This window comes from Pseudophryne corroboree, chromosome 6, assembly GCF_028390025.1.
Source record: "Pseudophryne corroboree isolate aPseCor3 chromosome 6, aPseCor3.hap2, whole genome shotgun sequence".
NCBI classification, from domain to species: Eukaryota; Metazoa; Chordata; class Amphibia; order Anura; family Myobatrachidae; genus Pseudophryne; species Pseudophryne corroboree.
The window spans coordinates 461,374,643-461,400,470 of NC_086449.1; the positions used below are offsets into that span (position 1 = coordinate 461,374,643).

At 43.3% G+C, this 25,828-nt stretch overlaps 1 protein-coding gene across 1 annotated transcript in view; it reads left to right on the plus strand.

The window, feature by feature from the left end:
* GRM8 (glutamate metabotropic receptor 8) overlaps positions 1-25,828 on the plus strand; it is a 1,527,000-nt gene that overhangs the window by 1,446,012 nt on the left and 55,160 nt on the right. Inside the window, exon 10 of the mRNA XM_063927164.1 lies at positions 6,412-6,658. Within this exon, the coding sequence (XP_063783234.1) occupies positions 6,412-6,658 (247 nt within the window). The remainder of the gene's footprint in view (positions 1-6,411; positions 6,659-25,828) is intronic.

Sequence of the window (25,828 nt, forward strand, 5' to 3'; positions counted from 1 at the left end):
CTGCTGCCACTAGTCATGGCCGAGACGATGAAATGCCAGCAACGTCGTCTGCCAAGGCCGATGCCCAATGTCATAGTACAGAGCATGTAAAATCCAAAACACCAAATATCAGTAAAAAAAGGACTCCAAAATCTAAAATAAAATTGTCGGAGGAGAAGCGTAAACTTGCCAATATGCCATTTACCACACGGAGTGGCAAGGAACGGCTGAGGCCCTGGCCTATGTTCATGGCTAGTGGTTCAGCTTCACATGAGGATGGAAGCACTCAGCCTCTCGCTAGAAAACTGAAAAGACTCAAGCTGGCAAAAGCACCGCAAAGAACTGTGCGTTCTTCGAAATCCCAAATCCACAAGGAGAGTCCAATTGTGTCGGTTGCGATGCCTGACCTTCCCAACACTGGACGTGAAGAGCATACGCCTTCCACCATTTGCACGCCCCCTGCAAGTGCTGGAAGGAGCACCCGCAGTCCAGTTCCTGATAGTCAGATTGAAGATGTCAGTGTTGAAGTACACCAGGATGAGGAGGATATGGGTGTTGCTGGCGCTGGGGAGGAAATTGACAAGGAGGATTCTGATGGTGAGGTGGTTTGTTTAAGTCAGGCACCCGGGGAGACACCTGTTGTCTGTGGGAGGAATAGGGCCGTTGACATGCCTGGTGAAAATACCAAAAAAATCAGCTCTTCGGTGTGGAAGTATTTCACCAGAAATGCGGACAACATTTGTCAAGCCGTGTGTTGCCTTTGTCAAGCTGTAATAAGTAGGGGTAAGGACGTTAACCACCTCGGAACATCCTCCCTTATACGTCACCTGCAGCGCATTCATAATAAGTCAGTGACAAGTTCAAAAACTTTGGGCGACAGCGGAAGCAGTCCACTGACCAGTAAATCCCTTCCTATTGTAACCAAGCTCACGCAAACCACCCCACCAACTCCCTCAGTGTCAATTTCCTCCTTCCCCAGGAATGCCAATAGTCCTGCAAGCCATGTCACTGGCAATTTTGACGAGTCCTCTCCTGCCTGGGATTCCTCCGATGCATCCTTGCGTGTAACGCCTACTGCTGCTGGCGCTGCTGTTGTTGCTGCTGGGAGTCGATGGTCATCCCAGAGGGGAAGTCGTAAGCCCACTTTTACTACTTCCACCAAGCAATTGACTGTCCAACAGTCCTTTGCGAGGAAGATGAAATATCACAGCAGTCATCCTGTTGCAAAGCGGATAACTGAGGCCTTGACAACTATGTTGGTGTTAGACGTGCGTCCGGTATCCGCCGTTAGTTCACAGGGAACTAGAAAATTTCTTGAGGTAGTGTGCCCCCGTTACCAAATACCATCTAGGTTCCACTTCTCTAGGCAGGCGATACCGAGAATGTACACGGACGTCAGAAAAAGACTCACCAGTGTCCTAAAAAATGCAGTTGTACCCAATGTCCACTTAACCCCGGACATGTGGACAAGTGGAGCAGGGCAGGGTCAGGACTATATGACTGTGACAGCCCCCTGGGTAGATGTATGGACTCCCGCCGCAAGAACAGCAGCGGCGGCACCAGTAGCAGCATCTCGCAAATGCCAACTCTTTCCTAGGCAGGCTACGCTTTGTATCACCGGTTTCCAGAATACGCACACAGCTGAAAACCTCTTACGGCAACTGAGGAAGATCATCGCGGAATGGCTTACCCCAATTGGACTCACCAGTGGATTTGTGGCATCGGACAACGCCAGCAATATTGTGTGTGCATTAAATATGGGCAAATTCCAGCACGTCCCATGTTTTGCACATACCTTGAATTTGGTGGTGCAGAATTTTTTAAAAAACGACAGGGGCGTGCAAGAGATGCTGTCGGTGGCCAGAAGAATTGCGGGACACTTTCGGCGTACAGGCACCACGTACAGAAGACTGGAGCACCACCAAAAACGCCTGAACCTGCCCTGCCATCATCTGAAGCAAGAAGTGGTAACGAGGTGGAATTCAACCCTCTATATGCTTCAGAGGTTGGAGGAGCAGCAAAAGGCCATTCAAGCCTATACAATTGAGCACGATATAGGAGGTGGAATGTACCTGTCTCAAGCGCAGTGGAGAATGATTTCAACGTTGTGCAAGGTTCTGCAACCTTTTGAACTTGCCACACGTGAAGTCAGTTCAGACACTGCCAGCCTGAGTCAGGTCATTCCCCTCATCAGGCTTTTGCAGAAGAAGCTGGAGGCATTGAAGGAGGAGCTAAAAGGGAGTGATTCCGCTAGGCATGTGGGACTTGTGGATGGAGCCCTTAATTCGCTTAACAAGGATTCACGGGTGGTCAATCTGTTGAAATCAGAGCACTACATTTTGGCCACCGTGCTCGATCCTAGATTTAAAACCTACCTTGGATCTCTCTTTCCGGCAGACACAAGTCTGCTGGGGTTCAAAGACCTGCTGGTGACAAAATTGTCAAGTCAAGCGGAACGCGACCTGTCAACATCTCCTCCTTCACATTCTCCCGCAACTGGGGGTGCGAGGAAAAGGCTCAGAATTCCGAGCCCACCCGCTGGCGGTGATGCAGGGCAGTCTGGAGCGACTGCTGATGCTGACATCTGGTCCAGACTGAAGGACCTGACAACGATTAAAGACATGTCGTCTACTGTCACTGCATATGATTCTCTCACCATTGAAAGAATGGTGGAGGATTATATGAGTGACCGCATCCAAGTAGGCACGTCAGACAGTCCGTACTTATACTGGCAGGAAAAAGAGGCAATTTGGAGGCCCTTGCACAAACTGGCTTTATTCTACCTAAGTTGCCCTCCCACAAGTGTGTACTCCGAAAGAGTGTTTAGTGCCGCCGCTCACCTTGTCAGCAATCTGCGTACGAGGTTACTTCCAGAAAATGTGGAGAAGATGATGTTCATTAAATGAATTATAATCAATTCCTCCGTGGAGACATTGACCAGCAGCAATTGCCTCCACAAAGTACACAGGGAGCTGAGATGGTGGATTCCAGTGGGGACGAATTGATAATCTGTGAGGAGCGGGATGTACACGGTGATATATTGGAGGATGATGATGAGGTGGACATCTTGCCTCTGTAGAGCCAGTTTGTGCAAGGAGAGATTAATTGCTTCTTTTTCGGTGGGGGTCCAAACCAACCCGTCATTTCAGTCACAGTCGTGTGGCAGACCCTGTCACTGAAATGATGGGTTGGTTAAAGTGTGCATGTCCTGTTTATACAACATAAGGGTGGGTGGGAGGGCCCAAGGACAATTCCATCTTGCACCTCTTTTTTCTTTAATTTTTCTTTGCGTCATGTGCTGTTTGGGGAGTATTTTTTGGAAGGGCCATCCTGCGTGACACTGCAGTGCCACTCCTAGATGGGCCCGGTGTTTGTGTCGGCCACTAGGGTCGCTTATCTTACTCACACAGCTACCTCATTGCGCCTCTTTTTTTCTTTGCGTCATGTGCTGTTTGGGGAGGGTTTTTTGGAAGGGACATCCTGCGTGACACTGCAGTGCCACTCCTAGATGGGCCAGGTGTTTGTGTCGGCCACTAGGGTCGCTTATCTTACTCACACAGCTACCTCATTGCGCCTCTTTTTTTCTTCTTTGCGTCATGTGCTGTTTGGGGAATGTTTTTTGGAAGGGCCATCCTGCGTGACACTGCAGTGCCACTCCTAGATGGGCCAGGTGTTTGTGTCGGCCACTAGGGTCGCTTATCTTACTCACACAGCTACCTCATTGCGCCTCTTTTTTTCTTCTTTGCGTCATGTGCTGTTTGGGGAGTGTTTTTTGGAAGGGCCATCCTGCGTGACACTGCAGTGCCACTCCTAGATGGGCCAGGTGTTTGTGTCGGCCACTAGGGTCGCTTATCTTACTCACACAGCTACCTCATTGCGCCTATTTTTTTCTTCTTTGCGTCATGTGCTGTTTGGGGAGTGTTTTTTGGAAGGGCCATCCTGCGTGACACTGCAGTGCCACTCCTAGATGGGCAAGGTGTTTGTGTCGGCCACTAGGGTCGCTTAGCTTACTCACACAGCTACCTCATTGCGCCTCTTTTTTTCTTCTTTGCGTCATGTGCTGTTTGGGGAGTGTTTTTTGGAAGGGCCATCCTGCGTGACACTGCAGTGCCACTCCTAGATGGGCCAGGTGTTTGTGTCGGCCACTAGGGTCGCTTAGCTTAGTCATCCAGCAACCTCGGTGCAAATTTTAGGACTAAAAATAATATTGTGAGGTGTGAGGTATTCAGAATAGACTGAAAATGAGTGGAAATTATGGTTTTTGAGGTTAATAATACTTTGGGATCAAAATGACCCCCAAATTCTATGATTTAAGCGTTTTTTTAGGGTTTTTTGAAAAAAACACCTGAATCCAAAACACACCCGAATCCGACAAAAAAAATTCGGTGAGGTTTTGCCAAAACGCGGTCGAACCCAAAACACGGCCGCGGAACCGAACCCAAAACCAAAACACAAAACCCGAAAAATTTCAAGTGCACATCCCTAATAAAAACTATGGCTTTTGAATTTATGGCTTGCATTTGCCATATCCATTTGAGGTTTGCTGCAGTTTCTTTTTGTTCACGTTGCACATTCACATTTAAAGTTCACAGTTCGCATTCATATTTAAACACTATTTAATTTTTTTTTGGTTTTCAATACATGGTCTACAACAGGGCTGGCCAAACCGGTCCTCGAGATCTACCAACAGTTCATGTTTTCAAGGCCTCCTGGAGACCTGTAGAATTGTCAGTTAGGAATGAATGCAGCACATTAATTATTAATGACTACACATGTGCACTAGCTAGGTGGGCTGGAAAATGTGAACTGTTGGTAGATCTCGAGGACTGGTTTGGCCAGCTCTGGTCTACAAGAACTTTACAAATAATGAGGAATGAACATATGAGAATTATTGATTTCATTTATTTCTTAATAAAAAGAACCTTAATTGTTTTCAATTTGAATGTGTGAGAACTTACTTGAACACTCAATTTCTAAAATATTTGCAATGGCTGCAATGTGATTGAACCTGTTTAATATTTGCAATTTTCTATGATACTAACATGAAAACATTAGGCACATTTTAAAATTTTAGCATATAAAATGGAACTCGCTCAGATAGTTTGAGCAGCTCTATTGGAAATTTTCACAATCTATGTATATGTGGCTCATTACTGATAATAAAGTACCAATAACTTGCAATAACCACTTTGATAATTGTTCATGGGTTATACATTTTGGCTTGAAAACCATGCTGCCGGAGCCAGTGAAGCTGCATCCAAAGAGCAGCCACTGGCCTTGGCACACCCAGAAAATGGGGTTGACATGCACAGATACAGTATGCAAACATTGCAGATGTAAGTAAATATCAAATTTATGTACAGCTCCGAATTAAGTCCTATATTCAAAACTTGAACAATATATTTTATCAAGATCTATTTTGCTAAGGCAGAACATATCAGAGTACCGTATACAAGGCAGTTAAATCAGCATGAAGTCATTATAAATTACAGTTTGGAGGCCAAATTAAAATGACTTATAACAGTTTTTGCTAACATCTTAAACAAATGTAAGTGTCTAACGCTGCTATTCTTAATATTTATTGCAAAGCAAATATAGTTGGTTAACATATTATTTCTAAGAGGTACATTTTACCAGTCTTGAGCATTTTTCTTTAACTTTTTTGTATTTGTGCAAACCTTGTAAGATATTATGATGTCCTAGTGATGTTTTTATTCAGTTTAATGGACTATTTGTTTACTTTATTTACTCCTCAGAAGTCTCATTCATTTAAACCTTTACAAAGCACACATACCTGTGACCTTAGTCTTACATCCTGCACACCTAATCAATAATAATTCATATTAAAAGAAGCATATGGGGGTAGTACTCTGGCACATATTAAGCAATGCTGTCTCATTTAGCAATCCTGGGTCATGAGTTAGATTCCTGACCAGGACCCTACATTTGCGGAGTTTGTATGTTCTCCATGTGTTTGCATGGGTTTACTCAGGGGTTGTCATTTCCTCTCACTCTCAAAAAAGTAGGTGTAGATTTATAGGCTGCTGACTAAGGTGTACCCTAACATGTTTTTGCACTTAGGAAATTTAGATTGTAAGATCTAATGACTCAGGGAATGATGTGAATTCTTTGTGTAATGTTGCATCATCAATGATCTGAGTTAAGAGTAAAATTAAGCAATTTTCTTTGTAAACTGAGAAACCTGAAAATGACAGTGTTAAAAAATATAACTTGTTAGGAGAAAATCTTTTGTACAAGGGTGCAGTTATCATCCGTTTCATAAGTTCAATCATGTAACTAATTTCAGGACGATTCAATTTAAAGGGATGTTATATTTACAGTACATGCAAAATGTTACTATCAGTTAATTAAATGATACTACTTTATAATTATTCATTAAAATAATTTATTGTTCTGTTTATAATTTTACAGATGTACATCCAGACAACTACTCTGACAGTATCCATGAGTTTAAGTGCATCTGTGTCTTTGGGAATGCTTTACATGCCCAAGGTTTACATTATCATTTTCCATCCGGAGCAAAATGTTCAAAAAAGAAAGAGAAGTTTCAAGGCTGTTGTGACGGCTGCCACCATGCAAAGCAAGCTGATCCTAAAAGGAAATGACAGACCTAATGGTGAAGTAAAAACAGAAATCTGTGAAAGTCTTGAAACAAACAGTAAGTAGCTCATTGAATATTCGTCACTAATACTTTCTTAATGGACTAATTCACATGTCCTTCTACTGTACAAAACCAAATGGTAAATTTAGTGCTTTCCACAAAAGGTTATTGCTTTTTCAAAGAAAAGCATAGTGCCCAAAGCAAGAAGTGCAAATTCTACATTAGTAATCCAGTACAGTAAATCAAAAGGTGCATAGACACGGTGAGATCCTTACTTTGCCCAATTTTTGACTATGCGATTTCCTTTGAACTCCCCCAGAGCCCAGATAGCACAGATTTTGACTATCTGTACTTTCAATTTTGTCTATGTATTTTGACTAAGTGCCAATTTTGATAATACTTTGTACTAGATAGTACACTAAATAGTCAAGTCTGACTTGCCTGCACAGTCTATCTTGTTTTGCGATACTGACCCCGTAGGAGTGCGCATCAGAATCAAATCATATCGTAAGCTGCCTAACACCTTGCAATTCCCACTAACTTTCTTTGTGATTTTGACTATATAGTCAAAATCGAAAGGAGAAATCTCACCGTGTGTACACATCTTTAGATAAATTTAACAATATCTTGGGTGGCAGCACTCTGGGAAGGAACAATTTAAAATAGGAATGAATCAATATTTCAATGTATTATCATCAGATTTAAACAACAGTAACAGTAACTTTTACGTGCTCTCCATCACCATGCACTCCCAGAGATGTCCACTGTGCGCAGGTGCATCGACCCATGCTGATAACACCAGAGAACAGATGTTCATTGTCAGAACCACAACTATGTAAACATTAAAAAATACACATGCAAATAATATTACATTGGAATGCTAATGCTAAAAAAGTATACAAAATATTATTAATCGATTCAGGTAAGTACATCAAGAGAACCTTATTTAAGGTTAGTGGTAATTTTTGGTGTTTAACAGTATATACATATATATTGTGGCAGTCCAGTCTGGATGCCAGCCCGGGTGTTTGCAGGACAGGGCACAACAGTACAGGTGCCCTGGGATAAGGTGACCTGGGTTTAGGGCTTGACCAAGAGGAAGCCCAGGGAGGTGTTGGGACATAGCAGGTTGTCTCTTAATGTTGTGTCAAAGATTATCTGGCAGTTGGAAATGATATTATTGTATTGCTGTTGATACACAGAAATACCCTGCAATTTCATACATGAGATCCCATCCATGCAGGTCCGGTCCAGGTATTGGAGCAAGCGCTCCCAGCAATCAGGCACACCTGTGCCATACTTTTATAAAGCTCATTAGGGCAAGGGCTCAGGGCTTCTGATGCCAACAAGTGGCCAGGTGATAGAGGGCGGGCCAGTGGGTTAGAGACAGGGAGCCTGAGATTGTGTACATGCTGTTTGTGAACTGGTTCCTAATTAAGGTACCCATTGAAACTTGCTGTGGAAGTAAATAGTCTGCATTTCTTTCATACAACTGTGTCAGCGTCTTGTCTGATGGAAGGTCGCTTGTTACAATATAAATGCTGTATACCCACTATGATAAACCTTTAGATAAACCGAGAAGTCATTTTTTTTTTTAGAAATAAGTGGTACTGAAGTGGGAGGTGGGGAAGGGGAGGGGGTCATAGTTTGTTTTTCTTACATTTTTCACACTTTCATTAACACTGTACACACATAGAAGCATGCATGGACCTAACTGCTTTGTGAAGACTTCATGTTCGGGAGTGTTTGGCTGTGGGCATACACAGCAAACATGGCTGACAAACACTAAACCACATGCCATCAAAAAACACTATTCTGGAAAATATTATTCTTATTAAATTTCTGTGTTTGACTAAGAAAAATTAGTGATGTGCACCGGACATTTCTCGGGTTTTGTGTTTTGGTTTTGGATTCGGTTCCGCGGCCGTGTTTTGGATTCGGACGCGTTTTGGCAAAACCTCCCTGAAAATGTTTTGTCGGATTCGGGTGTTTTTCACAAAAAACCCTCAAAAACAACTTAAATCATAGAATTTGGGGGTCATTTTGATCCCATAGTATTATTAACCTCAATAACCATAATTTCCAATCATTTCCAGTCTATTCTGAAAACCTCACACCTCACAATATTATTTTTAGTCCTAAAATTTGCACCGAGGTCGTTGGATGACTAAGCTAAGCGACTCAAGTGGCCGACACAAACACCTGGCCCATCTAGGAGTGGCACTGCAGTGTCAGACAGGATGGTCGATTTAAAAAATAGTCCCCAAACAGCACATGATGCAAAGAAAAAAAAAGGTGCACTGTGATCGCTGGATGACTAAGCTAAGCGACACAAGTGGCCGACACAAACACCTGGCCCATCTAGGAGTGGCACTGCAGTGTCAGGCAGGATGGCACTTCAAAAAAATAGTCCCCAAACAGCACATGATGCAAAGAAAAATGAAATAAAAAAGAGGTGCAAGATGGAATTGTCCTTGGGCCCTCCCACCCACCCTTATGTTGTATAAACAGGACATGCACACTTTAACAAACCCATCATTTCAGCGACAGGGTCTGCCACACTACTGTGACTGAAATGACTGGTTGGTTTGGGCCCCCACCAAAAAAGAAGCAATCAATCTCTCCTTGCACAAACTGGCTCTACAAAGGCAAGATGTCCACCTCCTCCTCATCGTCCAATTCTTCACCCCTTTCACTGTGTACATCCCCCTCCTCACAGATTATTAATTCGTCCCCACTGGAATCCACCATCTCACGTACCTGTGTACTTTCTGGAGGCAATTGCTGGTAAATGTCTCCACGGAGGAATTGATTATAATTCATTTTGATGAACATCATCTTCTCCACATTTTCTGGAAGTAACCTCGTACGCAGATTGCTGACAAGGTGAGCGGCTGCACTAAACACTCTTGCACTAAACACTCTTTCGGAGTACACACTGGAGGGGGGGCAACTTAGGTAAAATAAAGCCAGTTTCTGCAAGGGCCTCCAAATTGCCTCTTTTTCCTGCCAGTATCCGTACAGACTGTCTGACGTGCCTACTTGGATGCGGTCACTCATATAATCCTCCACCATTCTTTCAATGGTGAGAGAATAATATGCAGTGACAGTAGACGACATGTCAGTAATCGTTGGCAGGTCCTTCAGTCCGGACCAGATGTCAGCACTCGCTCCAGACTGCCCTGCATCACCGCCAGCGGGTGGGCTCGGAGTTATTAGCCTTTTCCTCGCACCCCCAGTTGCGGGAGAATGTGAAGGAGCAGCTGTTGACGGGTCACGTTCCGCTTGACTTGAACATTTTCTCACCAGCAGGTCTTTGAACCTCTGCAGACTTGTGTCTGCCGGAAAGAGAGATACAACGTAGATTTTAAATCTAGGATCGAGCACGGTGGCCAAAATGTAGTGCTCTGATTTCAACAGATTGAACACCCGTGAATCCTGGTTAAGCAAATTAAGGGCTCCATCCACAAGTCCCACATGCCTAGCGGAATCGCTCTGTTTTAGCTCCTCCTTCAATGTCTCCAGCTTCTTCTGCAAAAGCCTGATGAGGGGAATGACCTGACTCAGGCTGGCAGTGTCTGAACTGACTTCACGTGTGGCAAGTTCAAAGGGTTGCAGAACCTTGCACAACATTGAAATCATTCTCCACTGCACTTGAGTCAGGTGCATTCCCCCTCCTTTGCCTATATCGTAGGCAGATGTATAGGCTTGAATGGCCTTTTGCTGCTCCTCCATCCTCTGAAGCATATAGAGGGTTGAATTCTACCTCGTTACCACCTCTTGCTTCAGATGATGTCAGGGCAGGTTCAGCACTGTTTGCTGGTGCTCCAGTCTTCGGCACGTGGTGGCTGAATGCCGAAAGTGGCCTGCAATTCTTCGGGCCACCGACAGTATCTCTTGCACGCCCCTGTTGTTTTTTAAATAATTCTGCACCACCAAATTCAATGTATATGCAAAACATGGGACGTGCTGGAATTTGCCCAGATGTAATGCACGCACAATATTGCTGGCGTTGTCCGATGTCACAAATCCCCAGGAGAGTCCATTTGGGGTAAGCCATTCTGCGATGATGTTCCTCAGTTTCCGTAAGAGGTTGTCAGCTGTGTGCCTTTTCTGGAAAGCGGTGATACAAAGCGTAGCCTGCCTAGGAATGAGTTGGCATTTGCGAGATGCTGCTACTGGTGCCGCCGCTACTGTTCTTGCTGCGGGAGGCAATACATCTACCCAGTGGGTTGTCACAGTCATATAGTCCTGAGTCTGCCCTGCTCCACTTGTCCACATGTCCGTGGTTAAGTGGACATTGGGTACAACTGCATTTTTTAGGACACTGGTGACTCTTTTTCTGACGTCTGTGTACATTTTCGGTATCGCCTCCCTAGAGAAATGGAACCTAGATGGTATTTGGTACCGGGGACACAGTACCTCAATCAAGTCTGTAGTTGCCTGTGAATTTAGGGTGGATAACGGAAACACGTTTCTCACCGCCCAGGCTGCCAAGGCCTGAGTTATCTGCTTTGCAGCAGGATGACTGCTGTGATATTTCATCTTCCTCGCAAAGGACTGTTGGACAGTCAATTGCCTACTGGAAGTAGTACAAGTGGTCTTCCGACTTCCCCTCTGGGATGACGATCGACTCCCAGCAGCAACAACAGCAGCGCCAGCAGCAGTAGGCGTTACACTCAAGGATTCATCTGAGGAATCCCTGGCAGGAGAGGACTAGTCAGACTTGCCAGTGACATGGCCTGCAGGACTATTGGCTTTCCTGGGTAAGGAGGAAATTGACACTGAGGGAGTTGGTGGTGTGGTTTGCAGGACCTTGGTTACAAGAGGAAGGGATTTAGTGGTCAGTGGACTACTTCCGCTGTCATCCAAAGTTTTTGAACTTGTCACTGACTTATGATGAATGCGCTGCAGGTGACGTATAAGGGAGGATGTTCCGAGGAGGTTAACGTCCTTACCCCTACTTATTACAGCTTGACAAAGGCAACACACGGCTTGACACCTGTTGTCCACATTTGTGTTAAAATAATTCCACACCGAAGAGCTGATTTTTTTTGTAATTTGACCAGGCATGTCAATGGCCATATTCGTCCCACGAACAACAGGTGTCTCCCCGGGTGCCTGACTTAAACAAACCACCTCACCATCAGAATCCTCCTTGTCAATTTCCTCCTCAGCGCCAGCAACACCCATATCCTCATCCTGGTGTACTTCAACAGTGACATCTTCAATTTGACTATCAAGAACTGGACTGCGGGTGCTCCTTCCAGCACTTGCAGGGGGCGTGCAAATGGTGGAAGGTGCCACCTCTTCCCGTCCAGTGTTGGGAAGGTCAGGCATCGCAGCCGACACAATTGGACTCTCCTTGGGGATTTGTGATTTAGAAAAATGCACAGTTCTTTGCTGTGCTTTTGCCAGCTTAAGTCTTTTCATTTTTCTAGCGAGAGGATGAGTGCTTCCATCTTCATGTGAAGCTGAACCACTAGCCATGAACATAGGCCAGGGCCTCAGCCGTTCTTTGCCACTCCGTGTCATAAATGGCATATTGGCAAGTTTACGCTTCTCCTCAAATGCTTTTAATTTTGATTTTTGGGTCATTTTACTGAACTTTTGTTTTTTTGATTTTACATGCTCTCTACTATGACATTGGGCATCGGCCTTGGCAGACGACGTTGATGGCATTTCATCGTCTCGGCCATGACTAGTGGCAGCAGCTTCAGCACGAGGTGGAAGTGGATCTTGATCTTTCCCTATTTTACCCTCCCCATTTTTGTTCTCCATTTTTTAATGTGTGGAATTATATGCCAGTATCAATAGCAATGGCCTTCGACTATATATACTGCGCACAACTGAAATGCACCACAGGTATGGATGGATAGTATACTTGACGACACAGAGGTAGGTAGAGCAGTGGCCTACTGTACCGTACTGCTATATATTATATAGTGGTGGTCAGCAAACTGTGCAAAACTGAAATGCACCACAGGTATGGATGGATAGTATACTTGACGACACAGAGGTAGGTAGAGCAGTGGCCTACTGTACCGTACTGCTATATATTATATACTGGTGGTCAGCAAACTGTGCAAAACTGATTTGCACCACAGATATGGATGGATAGTATGCTTGACGACACAGAGGTAGGTAGAGCAGTGGCCTACTGTACCGTACTGCTATATATTATATACTGGTGGTCAGCAAGCTGTGCAAAACTGAAATGCACCACAGGTATGGATGGATAGTATACTTGACGAAACAGAGGTAGGTAGAGCAGTGGCCTACTGTACCATACTGCTATATATTATATACTGGTGGTCAGCAAACTGTGCAAAACTGAAATGCACCACAGGTATGGATGGTTAGTATACTTGACGACATAGAGGTAGGTAGAGCAGTGGCCTTCTGTACTGTACTCCTATATATTATATACTGGTGGTCAGCAAAATTATGCACTGTACTCCTACTATATACTACAATGCAGCAGAGATATGGTGCGTTTTTCAGTCAGAGAACGTATAATACTGGTGGTCACTGGTCAGCAAAACTCTGTACTGTACTCCTGCTATATAATACTGCTGGTCCCCAGTCCCCACAATAAAGCAGTGTGAGCACAGATATATGCAGCACACTGAGCACAGATATGGAGCGTTTTTCAGGCAGAGAATGTATAATACTGGTGGTCACTGGTCAGCAAAACTCTGCACTGTACTCCTCCTATGTAATACTGCTGGCCCCCAGTCCCCACAATAAAGCAGTGTGAGCACAGATATATGCAGCACACTGAGCACAGGTATGGAGCGTTTTTCAGGCAGACAACGTATACTGGTGATCACTGGTCAGCAAAACTCTGCACTGTACTCCTCCTATATACTGTAATACTGCTGGTCCCCAGTCCCCACAATAAAGCAGTGTGAGCACAGATATATGCAGCACACTGAGCACAGATATGGAGCGTTTTTCAGTCAGACAACATATAATACTGGTGGTCACTGGTCAGCAAAACTCTGCACTGTACTCCTCCTATAATACTGCTGGTCCCCAGAATAAAGATATTTGCACTGCAGCCCCCTGAAACAAAGTGAGAGGACGCCAGCCACGTCCTCTCACTATCATTTCCAATGCACAAGTGAAAAATGGCGGCGATGCGTGGCTCCTTATATAGAATCCGAATCTCACGAGAATCCGACAGCGGGATGATGACGTTCGGGCGCGCTCGGGTTAACCGAGCAAGCCGGGAGGATCCGAGTCTGCCTCGGACCCGTGTAAAAAGGGTGAAGTTCGGGGGTGTTCGTATTCCGAGGAACCGAACCCGCTCATCACTAAGAAAAATGCACCTGTATCAGAACAATCACCAGCGTATTTAATATGAGGCAAAACATGATTCTTAGTTAATTTAGCTCCATGAGTCTTAGGCAACTGCTCTTTGAAAATAAGTTTAACGTGAACATATTTCTACTGACAACTTACTGCAGACAAATGCACTTCCCTGCAAGTTGTAGGCTAGGAAATATTAGGTATTTATTTAAAATTAGTGATGAGCGGGTTCGGTTTCTCGGAAACCGAACCCCCCCGAACTTCACCCTTTTTACACGGGTCCGAGCCATACTCGGATTCTCCCGTATGGCTCGGTTAACCCGAGCGCGCCCGAACGTCATCATCCCGCTGTCGGATTCTCGCGAGATTCGGATTCTATATAAGCAGCCGCGCGTCGCCGCCATTTTCACTCGTGCATTGGAAATGTTAGGGAGAGGACGTGGCTGGCGTCATCTCCGTTTATGTTGATGCATTGCAAATACTTTGTGTTTGCTTATTACTTAATTGTGGGGACTGGGGAGCAGCTGTATATAGGAGGAGTACAGTGCAGAGTTTTGCTGACAGTGACCACCAGTAATACGTTGTCTGCCTGAAAAACACTCCATATCTGTGCTCAGTGTGCTGCATATATCTGTGCTCACACTGCTTAATTGTGGGGACTGGGGAGCAGCTGTATTATATAGCAGGAGTACAGTGCAGAGTTTTGCTGACAGTGACCACCAGTATACGTTGTCTGCCTGAAAAACACTCCATATCTGTGCTCAGTGTGCTGCTTTATTGTGGGGACTGGGGACCACCAGTATAATATTATATAGGAGGAGTACAGTGCAGAGTTTTGCTGACCAGTGACCACCATTATATAATATATAGCATTACGGTACAGTAGGCCACTGTTGTACCTACCTCTGTGTCGTCATTAAGTATACTATCCATCTAGACTCTATACCTGTGGTGCATTTCAGTTGTGCAGTTTGCTGACACAGTGACCACCAGTATATATAGCAGTACGGTACGGAAGGCCACTGCTGTACCTACCTCTGTGTCATCATTAAGTATACTATCCATCTACATTCTATACCTGTGGTGCATTTTAGTTTTGCAGTTTGCTGACACAGTGACTACCAGTATACTATATATAGCAGTACGGTACGGAAGGCCACTGCTGTACCTACCTCTGTGTCGTCATTAAGTATACTATCCATCTACATTCTATACCTGTGGTGCATTTTAGTTTTGCAGTATGGAAAATTTGGTTACCCAAGGGTACTCGGGCGCTTTAGGTAGGAGATATTTCACCAAGCTGCAGTCTCAGAAAAGGGGAAGTCACTCCCGTATACAATGCACAGAAAAGAAGTGGTGAGGCTGCGCTGAATTTGATTAATATAACAATATTAATGTAATGAGTAAAACACAGTTTTATTCCTAAAATTGGTACAATAGGTATATATTAAAAACTAAATACATAAAATGCATATCAGAAACAAATGGTATAGTTTCTATGTTTCGAAAAACAATTGTAAAGGGTTACCCAATTTGCCAGGTAGAGAGTGTGGAATTGTGGAGTTTTTTGCAGTGACCATTCCAAGATGTTTTCCCCTGTAGTGTTGTAGTCCAGCATAGACAAGAGTCTCAGAATTAAGCAATATCCAATGGATGGACTAATTACCGTTAGAGGGTAGTGTGCTCCGGATTCTTTGGTGGAGAGCTCCTCATGCGTTATGGTTGGTACAGTCCTTTGTGCAATTATTGCTGTATGCAGTCTGAGAGTTTGGTAAGGCCGTCTGGACAAAGTTCGGGGAATGGTTCGGTCCTCCTTCAGAACAATTCCTGGCGGGGGTCCCTGGTACACCTGACGCGTTTCGCTGCGGTCAACTAGCAGCTTTATCAAAGGTATCCATAGTTAGGACATGTGGGGTTTATATACCCCTTCTAATATGGTGGCTAATTAGCCCCTGAAAACACCTGATTGCATAATTACGTAATCACTTTAAAAATGGGTACATAAAATTAGAACAAACTTGTGAGCTTAGACAGACCTACTTCGGATGGGATATAGTGAACAGTAAATATACAAATTATTCATAAAAACCAAATTAATTGAAGGTTTTTTAATAAATAAATAAATAAATAAAAGCGGACAGGAAATGTGTTGGAAAACAGTGGCCAATGAGTGAATTTGTTGTTACTCGTATTGTCATGGAAACAGCATTACAGACTGATCGGGTGCACGTGACCCAACGTGGACCGCGCTTCAGCCCTCAAGTATGTGGGGGATGTGGCGCTTTCGCCAACCAGTCATTTACTATCTGAATGACTGGTTGGCGGAAGCGCCACATCCCCCACATACTGGAGGGCGGAAGCGCGGTCCACGTTGGGTCACGTGCACCGACGCAGTCACGTGTTCCCCATCATACGGACCAGGGCGGAAGAGCTGCCACAATCCCTGGTCTGTTTAGTTAACTACGTCACCGGGTTGCCCAGCAACCATTCCCCTATCCTCTCGCACAGCGGAAGTATGTAATCTAAAGTCCCGATCACGTGACACGTAGGTCACGTGATCGGAACATCTACTAGGAAATACGAAATCCTAATACCGCTCTCCATTATGTTCCCCCGCCAATAATAAAAGTCTGTAATGCTGTTTCCATGACAATACGAGTAACAACAAATTCACTCATTGGCCACTGTTTCCCAACACATTTCCTGTCCGCTTTTATTTATTTATTTATTAAAAAACCTTCAATTAATTTGGTTTTTATGAATAATTTGTATATTTACTGTTCACTATATCCCATCCGAAGTAGGTCTGTCTAAGCTCACAAGTTTGTTCTAATTTTATGTACCCATTTTTAAAGTGATTACGTAATTATGCAATCAGGTGTTTTCAGGGGCTAATTAGCCACCATATTAGAAGGGGTATATAAACCCCACATGTCCTAACTATGGATACCTTTGATAAAGCTGCTAGTTGACCGCAGCGAAACGCGTCAGGTGTACCAGGGACCCCCGCCAGGAATTGTTCTGAAGGAGGACCTAACCATTCCCCGAACTTTGTCCAGACGGCCTTACCAAACTCTCAGATTGCATACAGCAATAATTGCACAAAGGACTGTACCAACCGTAACGCATGAGGAGCTCTCCACCAAAGAATCCGGAGCACACTACCCTCTAACGGTAATTAGTCCATCCATTGGATATTGCTTAATTCTGAGACTCTTGTCTATGCTGGACTACAACACTACAGGGGAAAACATCTTGGAACGGTCACTGCAAAAAACTCCACAATTCCACACTCTCTACCTGGCGAATTGGGTAACCCTTTACAATTGTTTTTCGAAACACAGAAACTATACCATTTGTTTCTGATATGCATTTTATGTATTTCGTTTTTAATTTATACCTATTGTACCAATTTTAGGAATAAAACTGTGTTTTACTCATTACATTAATATTGTTATATTCATCAAATTCAGTGCAGCCTCACTTCTTTTCTGTGCATAGTTTTGCAGTATGCTGACACAGTGACCACCAGTATATATAGCAGTACGGTACGGAAGGCCACTGCTGTACCTACCTCTGTGTCGTCATTAAGTATACTATCCATCTACATTCTATACCTGTGGTGCATTTTAGTTTTGCAGTTTGCTGACACAGTGACCACCAGTATACTATATATAGCAGTACGGTACGGAAGGCCACTGCTGTACCTACCTCTGTGTCATCATTAAGTATACTATCCATCTACATTCTATACCTGTGGTGCATTTTAGTTTTGCAGTTTGCTGACAGTGACCACCAGTATATATAGCAGTATGGTACGGAAGGCCACTGCTCTACCTACCTCTGTGTCATCAAGTATACTATCCATCCATACCTGTGGTGCATTTCAGTTGTGCGCAGTATATATAGTAGTAGGCCATTGCTATTGATACTGGCATATAATTCCACACATTAAAAAATGGAGAACAAAAATGTGGAGGTTAAAATAGGGAAAGATCAAGATCCACTTCCACCTCGTGCTGAAGCTGATGCCACTAGTCATGGCCGAGACGATGAAATGCCATCAACGTCGTCTGCCAAGGCCGATGCCCAATGTCATAGTAGAGAGCATGTAAAATCCAAAAAACAAAAGTTCAGTAAAATGACCCAAAAACCAAAATTGAAAGCATCTGATGAGAAGCGTAAACTTGCCAATATGCCATTTACGACACGGAGTGGCAAGGAACGGCTGAGGCCCTGGCCTATGTTCATGGCTAGTGGTTCAGATTCACATGAGGATGGATGCACTCATCCTCTCGCTAGAAAAATGAAAAGACTTAAGCTGGCAAAAGCACAGCAAAGAACTGTGCGTTCTTCTAAATCACAAATCCCCAAGGAGAGTCCAATTGTGTCGGTTGCGATGCCTGACCTTCCCAACACTGGACGGGAAGAGCTTGTGCCTTCCACCATTTGCACGCCGTGCTGGAAGGAGCACCCGCAGTCCAGTTCCTGATAGTCAAATTGAAGATGTCACTGTTGAAGTACACCAGGATGAGGATATGGGTGTTGCTGGCGCTGGGGAGGAAATTGACAAGGAGGATTCTGATGGTGAGGTAGTTTGTTTAAGTCAGGCACCCGGGGAGACACCTGTTGTCCGTGGGATGAATATGGCCATTGACATGCCAGGTCAAAATACAAAAAAAATCAGCTCTTCGGTGTGGAACTATTTCAACACAAATGCGGACAACAGGTGTCAAGTCGTGTGTTGCCTTTGTCAAGCTGTAATAAGTAGGGGTAAATTGTCAAGTCAAGCGGAACGTGACCCGTCTACATCTCCTCCTTCACATTCTCCCGCAACTGGGGGTGCGAGGAAAAGGCTAAGAATTCCGAGCCCACCCGCTGGCGGTGATGCAGGGCAGTCTGGAGCGAGTGCTGACATCTGGTCTGGACTGAAGGACCTGACAACGATTACTGACATGTCGTCTACTGTCACTGCATATGATTCTATCACCATTGAAAGAATGGTGGAGGATTATATGAGTGACCGCATCCAAGTAGGCACGTCAGACAGTCCGTACGTATACTGGCAGGAAAAAGAGGCGATTTGGAGGCCCTTGCACAAACTGGCTTCATTCTACCTAAGTTGCCCTCCCTCCAGTGTGTACTCCGAAAGAGTGTTTAGTGCAGCCGCTCACCTTGTCAGCAATCGGCGTACGAGGTTACTTCCAGAAAATGTGGAGAAGATGATGTTCATCAAAATGAATTATCGTCAATTCCTCCGTGGAGACATTCACCAGCAATTGCCTCCAGAAAGTACACAGGGATCTGAGATGGTGGATTCCAGTGAGGACGAATTAATAATCTGTGAGGAGGGGGATGTACACAGTGAAAGGGGTGAGGAATCGGAGGATGATGATGAGGAGGACATCTTGCCTCTGTAGAGCCAGTTTGTGCAAGGAGAGATTGATTGCTTCTTTTTTGGTGGGGGCCCAAACCAACCAGTCATTTCAGTCACAGTCGTGTGGCAGACCCTGTTGCTGAAATTATGAGTTTGTTAAAGTGTGCATGTCCTGTTTATACAACATAAGGGTGGGTGGGAGGGCCCAAGGACAATTCCATCTTGCACCTCTTTTTTCTTTCATTTTTCTTTGCATCATGTGCTGTTTGGGGACTATTTTTTTGAAGTGCCATCCTGTCTGACACTGCAGTGCCACTCCTAGATGGGCCAGGTGTTTGTGTCGGCCACTTGTGTCGCTTAGCTTAGTCACACAGCGACCTTGGTGCGCCTCTTTTTTTCTTTGCATCATGTGCTGTTTGGGGACAATTTTTTTGAAGTGCCATCCTGTCTGACACTGCAGTGCCACTCCTAGATGGGCCAGGTGTTTGTGTCGGCCACTTGTGTCGCTTAGCTTAGTCACACAGCGACCTTGGTGCGCCTCTTTTTTCCTTTGCATCATGTACTGTTTGGGGACAATTTTTTTGAAGTGCCATCCTGTCTGACACTGCAGTGCCACTCCTAGATGGGCCAGGTGTTTGTGTCGGCCACTTGTGTCGCTTATCTTAGTCACACAGCGACCTTGGGGCGCCTCTTTTTTCTTTGCATCATGTGCTGTTTGGGGACTATTTTTTTTGAAGTGCCATCCTGCCTGACACTGCAGTGCCACTCCTAGATGGGCCAGGTGTTTGTGTCGGCCACTTGTGTCGCTTAGCTTAGCCATCCAGCGACCTCGGTGCAAATTTTAGGGCTAAAAATAATATTGTGAGATGTGAGGTGCTCAGAATACACTGGAAATGAGTGGAAATTATGGTTATTGAGGTTAATAATACTATGGGATCAAAATGACCCCCAAATTCTATGATTTACGCAGTTTTTTAGGGTTTTTTGAAAAAAACACCTGAATCCAAAACACACCCGAATCCGACAAAAAAATTTCGGTGAGGTTTTGCCAAAACGCGTCCGAATCCAAAACACGGCCGCGGAACCAAAACCAAAATACAAAACCCGAAAAATGTCTGGTGCACATCACTATTTAAAATATGCATTGACCATGTCAGAAATGACAATGTAAACTATTTCATCTAGAGAACATTTGTCTGCTATGTTTTTTTCTCTCACTGTTTTCACTAAGCTGATCGTGACTTGATTAATTGATGCAAAAGGCTCTTTTTATGTCACATAATTAACTCAGCCCAGGTTAATTCAGTCAGTAGGTGGGAAATTCTGGACCATACAAATGTTTCCCTGATGACATTTGTGCTGTGTTTTACCACATATAGGGGGTAATTCCAAGTTGATCGCAGCAGGATTTTTGATAGCAATTGGGCAAAACCATGTGCACTGCAGGGGAGGCAGATATAACATGTGCAGAGAGAGTTAGATTTGGGTGGGTTATTATATTTCTGTGCAGGGTAAATACTGGCTGCTTTATTTTTACACTGCAAATTAGATTGCAGATTGAACACACCCCACCCAAATCTAACTCTCTCTGCACATGTTATATCTGCCTCCCCTGCAGTGCACATGGTTTTGCCCAATTGCTAACACAAATCCTGCTGCGATCAACTTGGAATTACCCCCACAGAGAGCATCTGCTGACCACTAATTAGTTATAGAGTGTTGTATTTTCAGTTCTGATTTAACTTTGTTTTTTTGCAATTTCCAGCAAATGTTTACATTATGAGAATGTCTTCATCAGAGTATTGCAAATATGATATGTGATTTTCATATCCAAAGTAATCTTCTTGCATAATGAGACTTCAATGATCGCACATACAATTTAAAAAATGTTTTTTTTTCCTAATGCTCAGTGACTCACCACTTTCATCTATACAATGAATACAGTCTAGTATTCTTTAAACTGTAATAATGTATTATTTACAAAACAGATGCTTCTCTCCTGGAACACACACTGTTGTTTCTGGATTACAGCAGTCAAACAGATTCTCCTGGCTACAGCACCATGTAAATCATTTGTTACTTCCTGAAGAAAACCTATGGTGTAACCATGCCCCCCATATATTGTTATAATAGCCATGCAGTGTTTTCTCTCAATAAACACAATACATACACACATACATCAGATGTGCATTGATATAAGTGACAAATAATACATATGACTTAAAAACTAATGTATTACATGTTTTTTTGCAGTGATTACCCCAATCCTGTGACCTGTGCCATTTTACTGTACTCTGACTCAACTCTTATCATACCATGCATCCACATAATTCTGATAATTCAGTCAGAATGTAGTTAAATGCAATTCAGATCATATTAAGGGCTTTATTTAGGCTTACAGGCAGATTGTATGTCACGTACATTTGTGTTTGATTTATACAAAAGATTTAATGATGGTCATGAGGATGTTGAAGATCATGAAGGCCTTGCACCTTAAAAACAAACATAAATGTGGAAAACATTGAGAAAATTGTTCATACTGACTGTTGCCTTTTAGGCAAGTTTTGCATCAAGATGACAAAAGTTTGTGCTAAGATGGTTCTAAGGCTTCTCACTGCCAAGCAGAAAAAAAATTGAAAGCAAGTTTGCACAGACATCTTGGAACAAATTTGAGTTTGCATTTCTTCTGATAAGTTATTATTTGTGATGAAAAGCATGAATCATTATGATCCTGAGACTAAACGCCAGTCCATGCACTGGAAAACACAATCATTACCAAGAATGAAGAAAGCATATCAAGGCAAATCCAAATCCATGTTAATTGTTTTCTTTGATATCAGGGTTGTTATTTAGGCAGATTGGGCACCAGAAGGCTCAACAGCGAATCAACATTACTACAAAATGTTCTAGAAACTTTTCAGGAAAAGAATCAGTAGAAAGAGACCAGAGTTGGGAAATAATGGTTTCATCTTCCATCAGGTCAACGCACCAGCCCACACAGCTTAGTACACCCTCTATACTCACCAGAGCTAGCACCAGATGACTTCTACTTTTCCCAAAAGTCAAATCTGTACTCAAGGGAACACATTTTGCATCAGTTACTGAGGTAAAAAAGAAAAGGATAGAGCTATTGATGAATGCAGGGCCGGCGCATATTTTCTCAGCACCCTAGGCAAAACGTCAGCCTGCTGCCCCCACTCCACCTTTCCCCAAACAACACATCAGTACCCGCTATCCAGCCCCTCAGGTGAAAGTGTGGAGGTAGCATCTTAATAATTCTAGTTCAACAGTTGTCGATTGCAGTAAGTTTCATTAGTATGTATCTTTCATCAGTCTTGTTATATAAAATCCACACCTCATACATATATATATACTGTATATATATATATATATATATATATATACATACATGTTATATACACACAAACAGTTGAGTCACATTATTTTGACCACCTCCTACATTTGACGTCAGCAGCATGTAGCCCATGAAGTATGTCACGTGTCCTGCACTGGTTTGGTGGGTACAGTATATAAGGTGTGAAATAGGACATCTGCAAACATATTACTCATTGCTGTCATGGGTGAAAGGGGCGATTTATCCAAGTTACAAAAAGGGATGATTATCTGCTTTCGGGCCAGGTGGCAGTACTTTTGAAACAGAAGTTTGTGAGCTGTTCATGTGCTGCTGTGGTGAAGGTGTAATGTTACTGGACAAATGGCACCATTGTAAATGACTGATGGTACAAACTGTGGAGCACCATGTGCCATTGATGTGAGAGGTGCAAATTGGCTACAAAGGTGTGCAAGAGCCGACCGACACACTATAATGGAGCAGCTCACCATCAAAATGAATCTGAGGGCTATCAGACCAGTGTCTAAAATGACAGTTCAGTGAACCCTGCTGTATATGGGGCTTCAAAGCAAACAGATGGTCACTGCACCTAGCTGGTGGTCATAATAATGTGACTCGACCGTGTATATATATATATATATATATATATAAAACCCCTTGATGAAGTCAGATGGATGAAACATGTTGGTAGTTCTCTCACTGACTCTCCATACTAAGATAAGCTGATTCTCTCATACTAAAAATCTGTGTAAAAGTTTTTTTATTTATTTTTTAACTTTTTGATAAATTTATTTTGGATATATTGTTCTTTTCCTTCTCTACCTTTTATTTTTAAATAATTGTTTTATTGATTATGTAAGAAACCTTCTTTTACAATAATTTTTTAAGTGTCCTTTATCAATAAATCTAATTGTAAAGCGCAACGGAATATGCTGCGCTATATAAAAAACTGTTAATAAATAAATAAATCTATTGTAAGGACCTTTTTTAACTAAGCCATTATCCCAGCCTTATTATTTTTTAGGAGGATATTGTTTTCTTTGAAATATTTTATCAAACACTGTTGGTCGCTTGGACCCTTATTCCCCCATACCTTATACATATTGTCGATTAATATGTATAAGCGGAGGTTGCACACCTGTTCATTGGTACTTTTTTAACTAAGGCACTGCATTATGCTTAAAGATATATGCAATGTTTCTCATTGCTGCATTTTGGGACTTGTGCAATAGGGCTTAACTATTGGACTGAGTTCTGCTGACAGCACTTTTTGTGCAGTACATAAGTTGCGTTTATACATCTGCTCATTAGCCCTTTACAAACTAAGGCAAAGAAATGTATTATTTATTTATTTATTAACAGTTTCTTATATAGCTCAGCAAATTCCGTTGTGCTTTACAATTGGAAATAACAATGATAAAACAAAACTGGGTAATAACAAACAGTCAAAGAGGTAGGAAGGACCTGCTCGCAAGCTTACAATCTATAGGGAAATAGGCATGGATACACAAGGATAGGTGCTATCTATTGCATAGTTGTCCACCAGATTGCAAAGGTTCTTGGTGGGCTGTATGATATGGTCATACAGCAATGATGAACCGGGGTCGAGAGGAAGGATGAGAAGACATGTGAGGATATGTGTGGACTGTGAGGAGTGGATGTAATTTGATAGGAAGGTTTATATAAGTTATGTGGGCGGTTCTGGAATTTGATACGCTTGCCTGAAGAGGTGAGTTTTCAGGGAATGCTTGAAGGTTTGGAGACTAGAGGAGAGTCTTATTGTATGTGGTAGGGCATTCCACAGAGTGGGTGCAGCCCGATGAAAGTCCTGCAGTTGTGAGTGGGAGCATGTAATGAGTGTGGATGACAGATGCAGATCTTGTGAAGAGCGAAGAGGTTGGGTTGGGAGATATTTTAAGATAAGCGCAGTGATGTACGTTCGTGTAGTTTGGTTAATGGCCTTGTGCGTGAGTAAAAGTATTTTATATTGAATATGGTAGAATACAGGTAACCAATGGAGGGACTGACAGAGTGGATCTGCAGACGATTAACATCTAGCGAGGAAGATTAGGCTTGCAGCTGCATTCAGAATGGATTGTAGTGGTGAGAGTCTCGTTTTGGTAAGACCAGTTAGGAGACTATTGCAATAATCAATGCGGGAGATAATGAGAGCATGGATTAGAGTTTTAGCAGTGTCTTGTGTAAGGTATGGTCGTATTTTGGATATGTTTTTTAGATGCATGTAACATGATTTTGAGACATATTGAATGTGGGTAACAAAGGACAGATCAGAGTCAAGGATGACACCTAGGCAGCGAGCTTGTGAGGTAGGGTAGATTGTCGAGTTTTCAACAGTGATAGAGATATCAGGTTGGTACCTACTATTGGCCAGCAGAAATATAATTAACTCTGTCTTTGAAATATTAAGTTTGATGTGGCGAGATGTCAACCAAGATGAAATGGCAGATAGGCATTCAGTGACAAGGCCCAGTACAGATAGGAACAAATCAGATTAGATTTGAGTATCATCTGTGTACAGATGATACTGAAATTCCAAAAGAGCTGATTAGTTTACCAAGAGATGAGGTATAAGTAGAGAAAAGCAGAGGACCCAAGACTGAGCCTTGCGGTACTCCAACTTCTTAAAGATATATGCACTGTTTCTTATTACTGCAATTTGGGATTTGTGCAATAGAGCTTTTCAATACAATTATTGCACTGACCTGCTGAGAGCAATTTTTCGCAGTATACAAATATGCTGGTAAAACTGACACTGCTTTAAGATATATGCAACTATTTGGGACTTGTGCAATAATGCTTTTCAATATAATTATTGTACTGAGTTCTGCTAACATCACTTTTGTGCAGTATATAAGTGGAAGTATATACACCTGCTCAGTGGTGCCAAGAGAGGGGGGAGAGGGCACAAATTACCAGGACCCAGGTCTGATGGAGGGGCCCAGTGAGGGTCCAGTAAGGGCCCAGGCCCCCTCCCCCTTACCTTACCTTGCAGCTTCTGCTGCAAGATAAGGGGAAGGGGGCCCCATCCCCCCTACCTTGCAGTAGCAGCAGCAGCTCTTCTCCTCAGCCCAGCACACTCTGCTGTGTACAGGGCTGCAGTGTGGCCATGGAGGTGCTTAAAATACTATTTTTTTCAGTACATGACCACACCTCCTGTGATTAG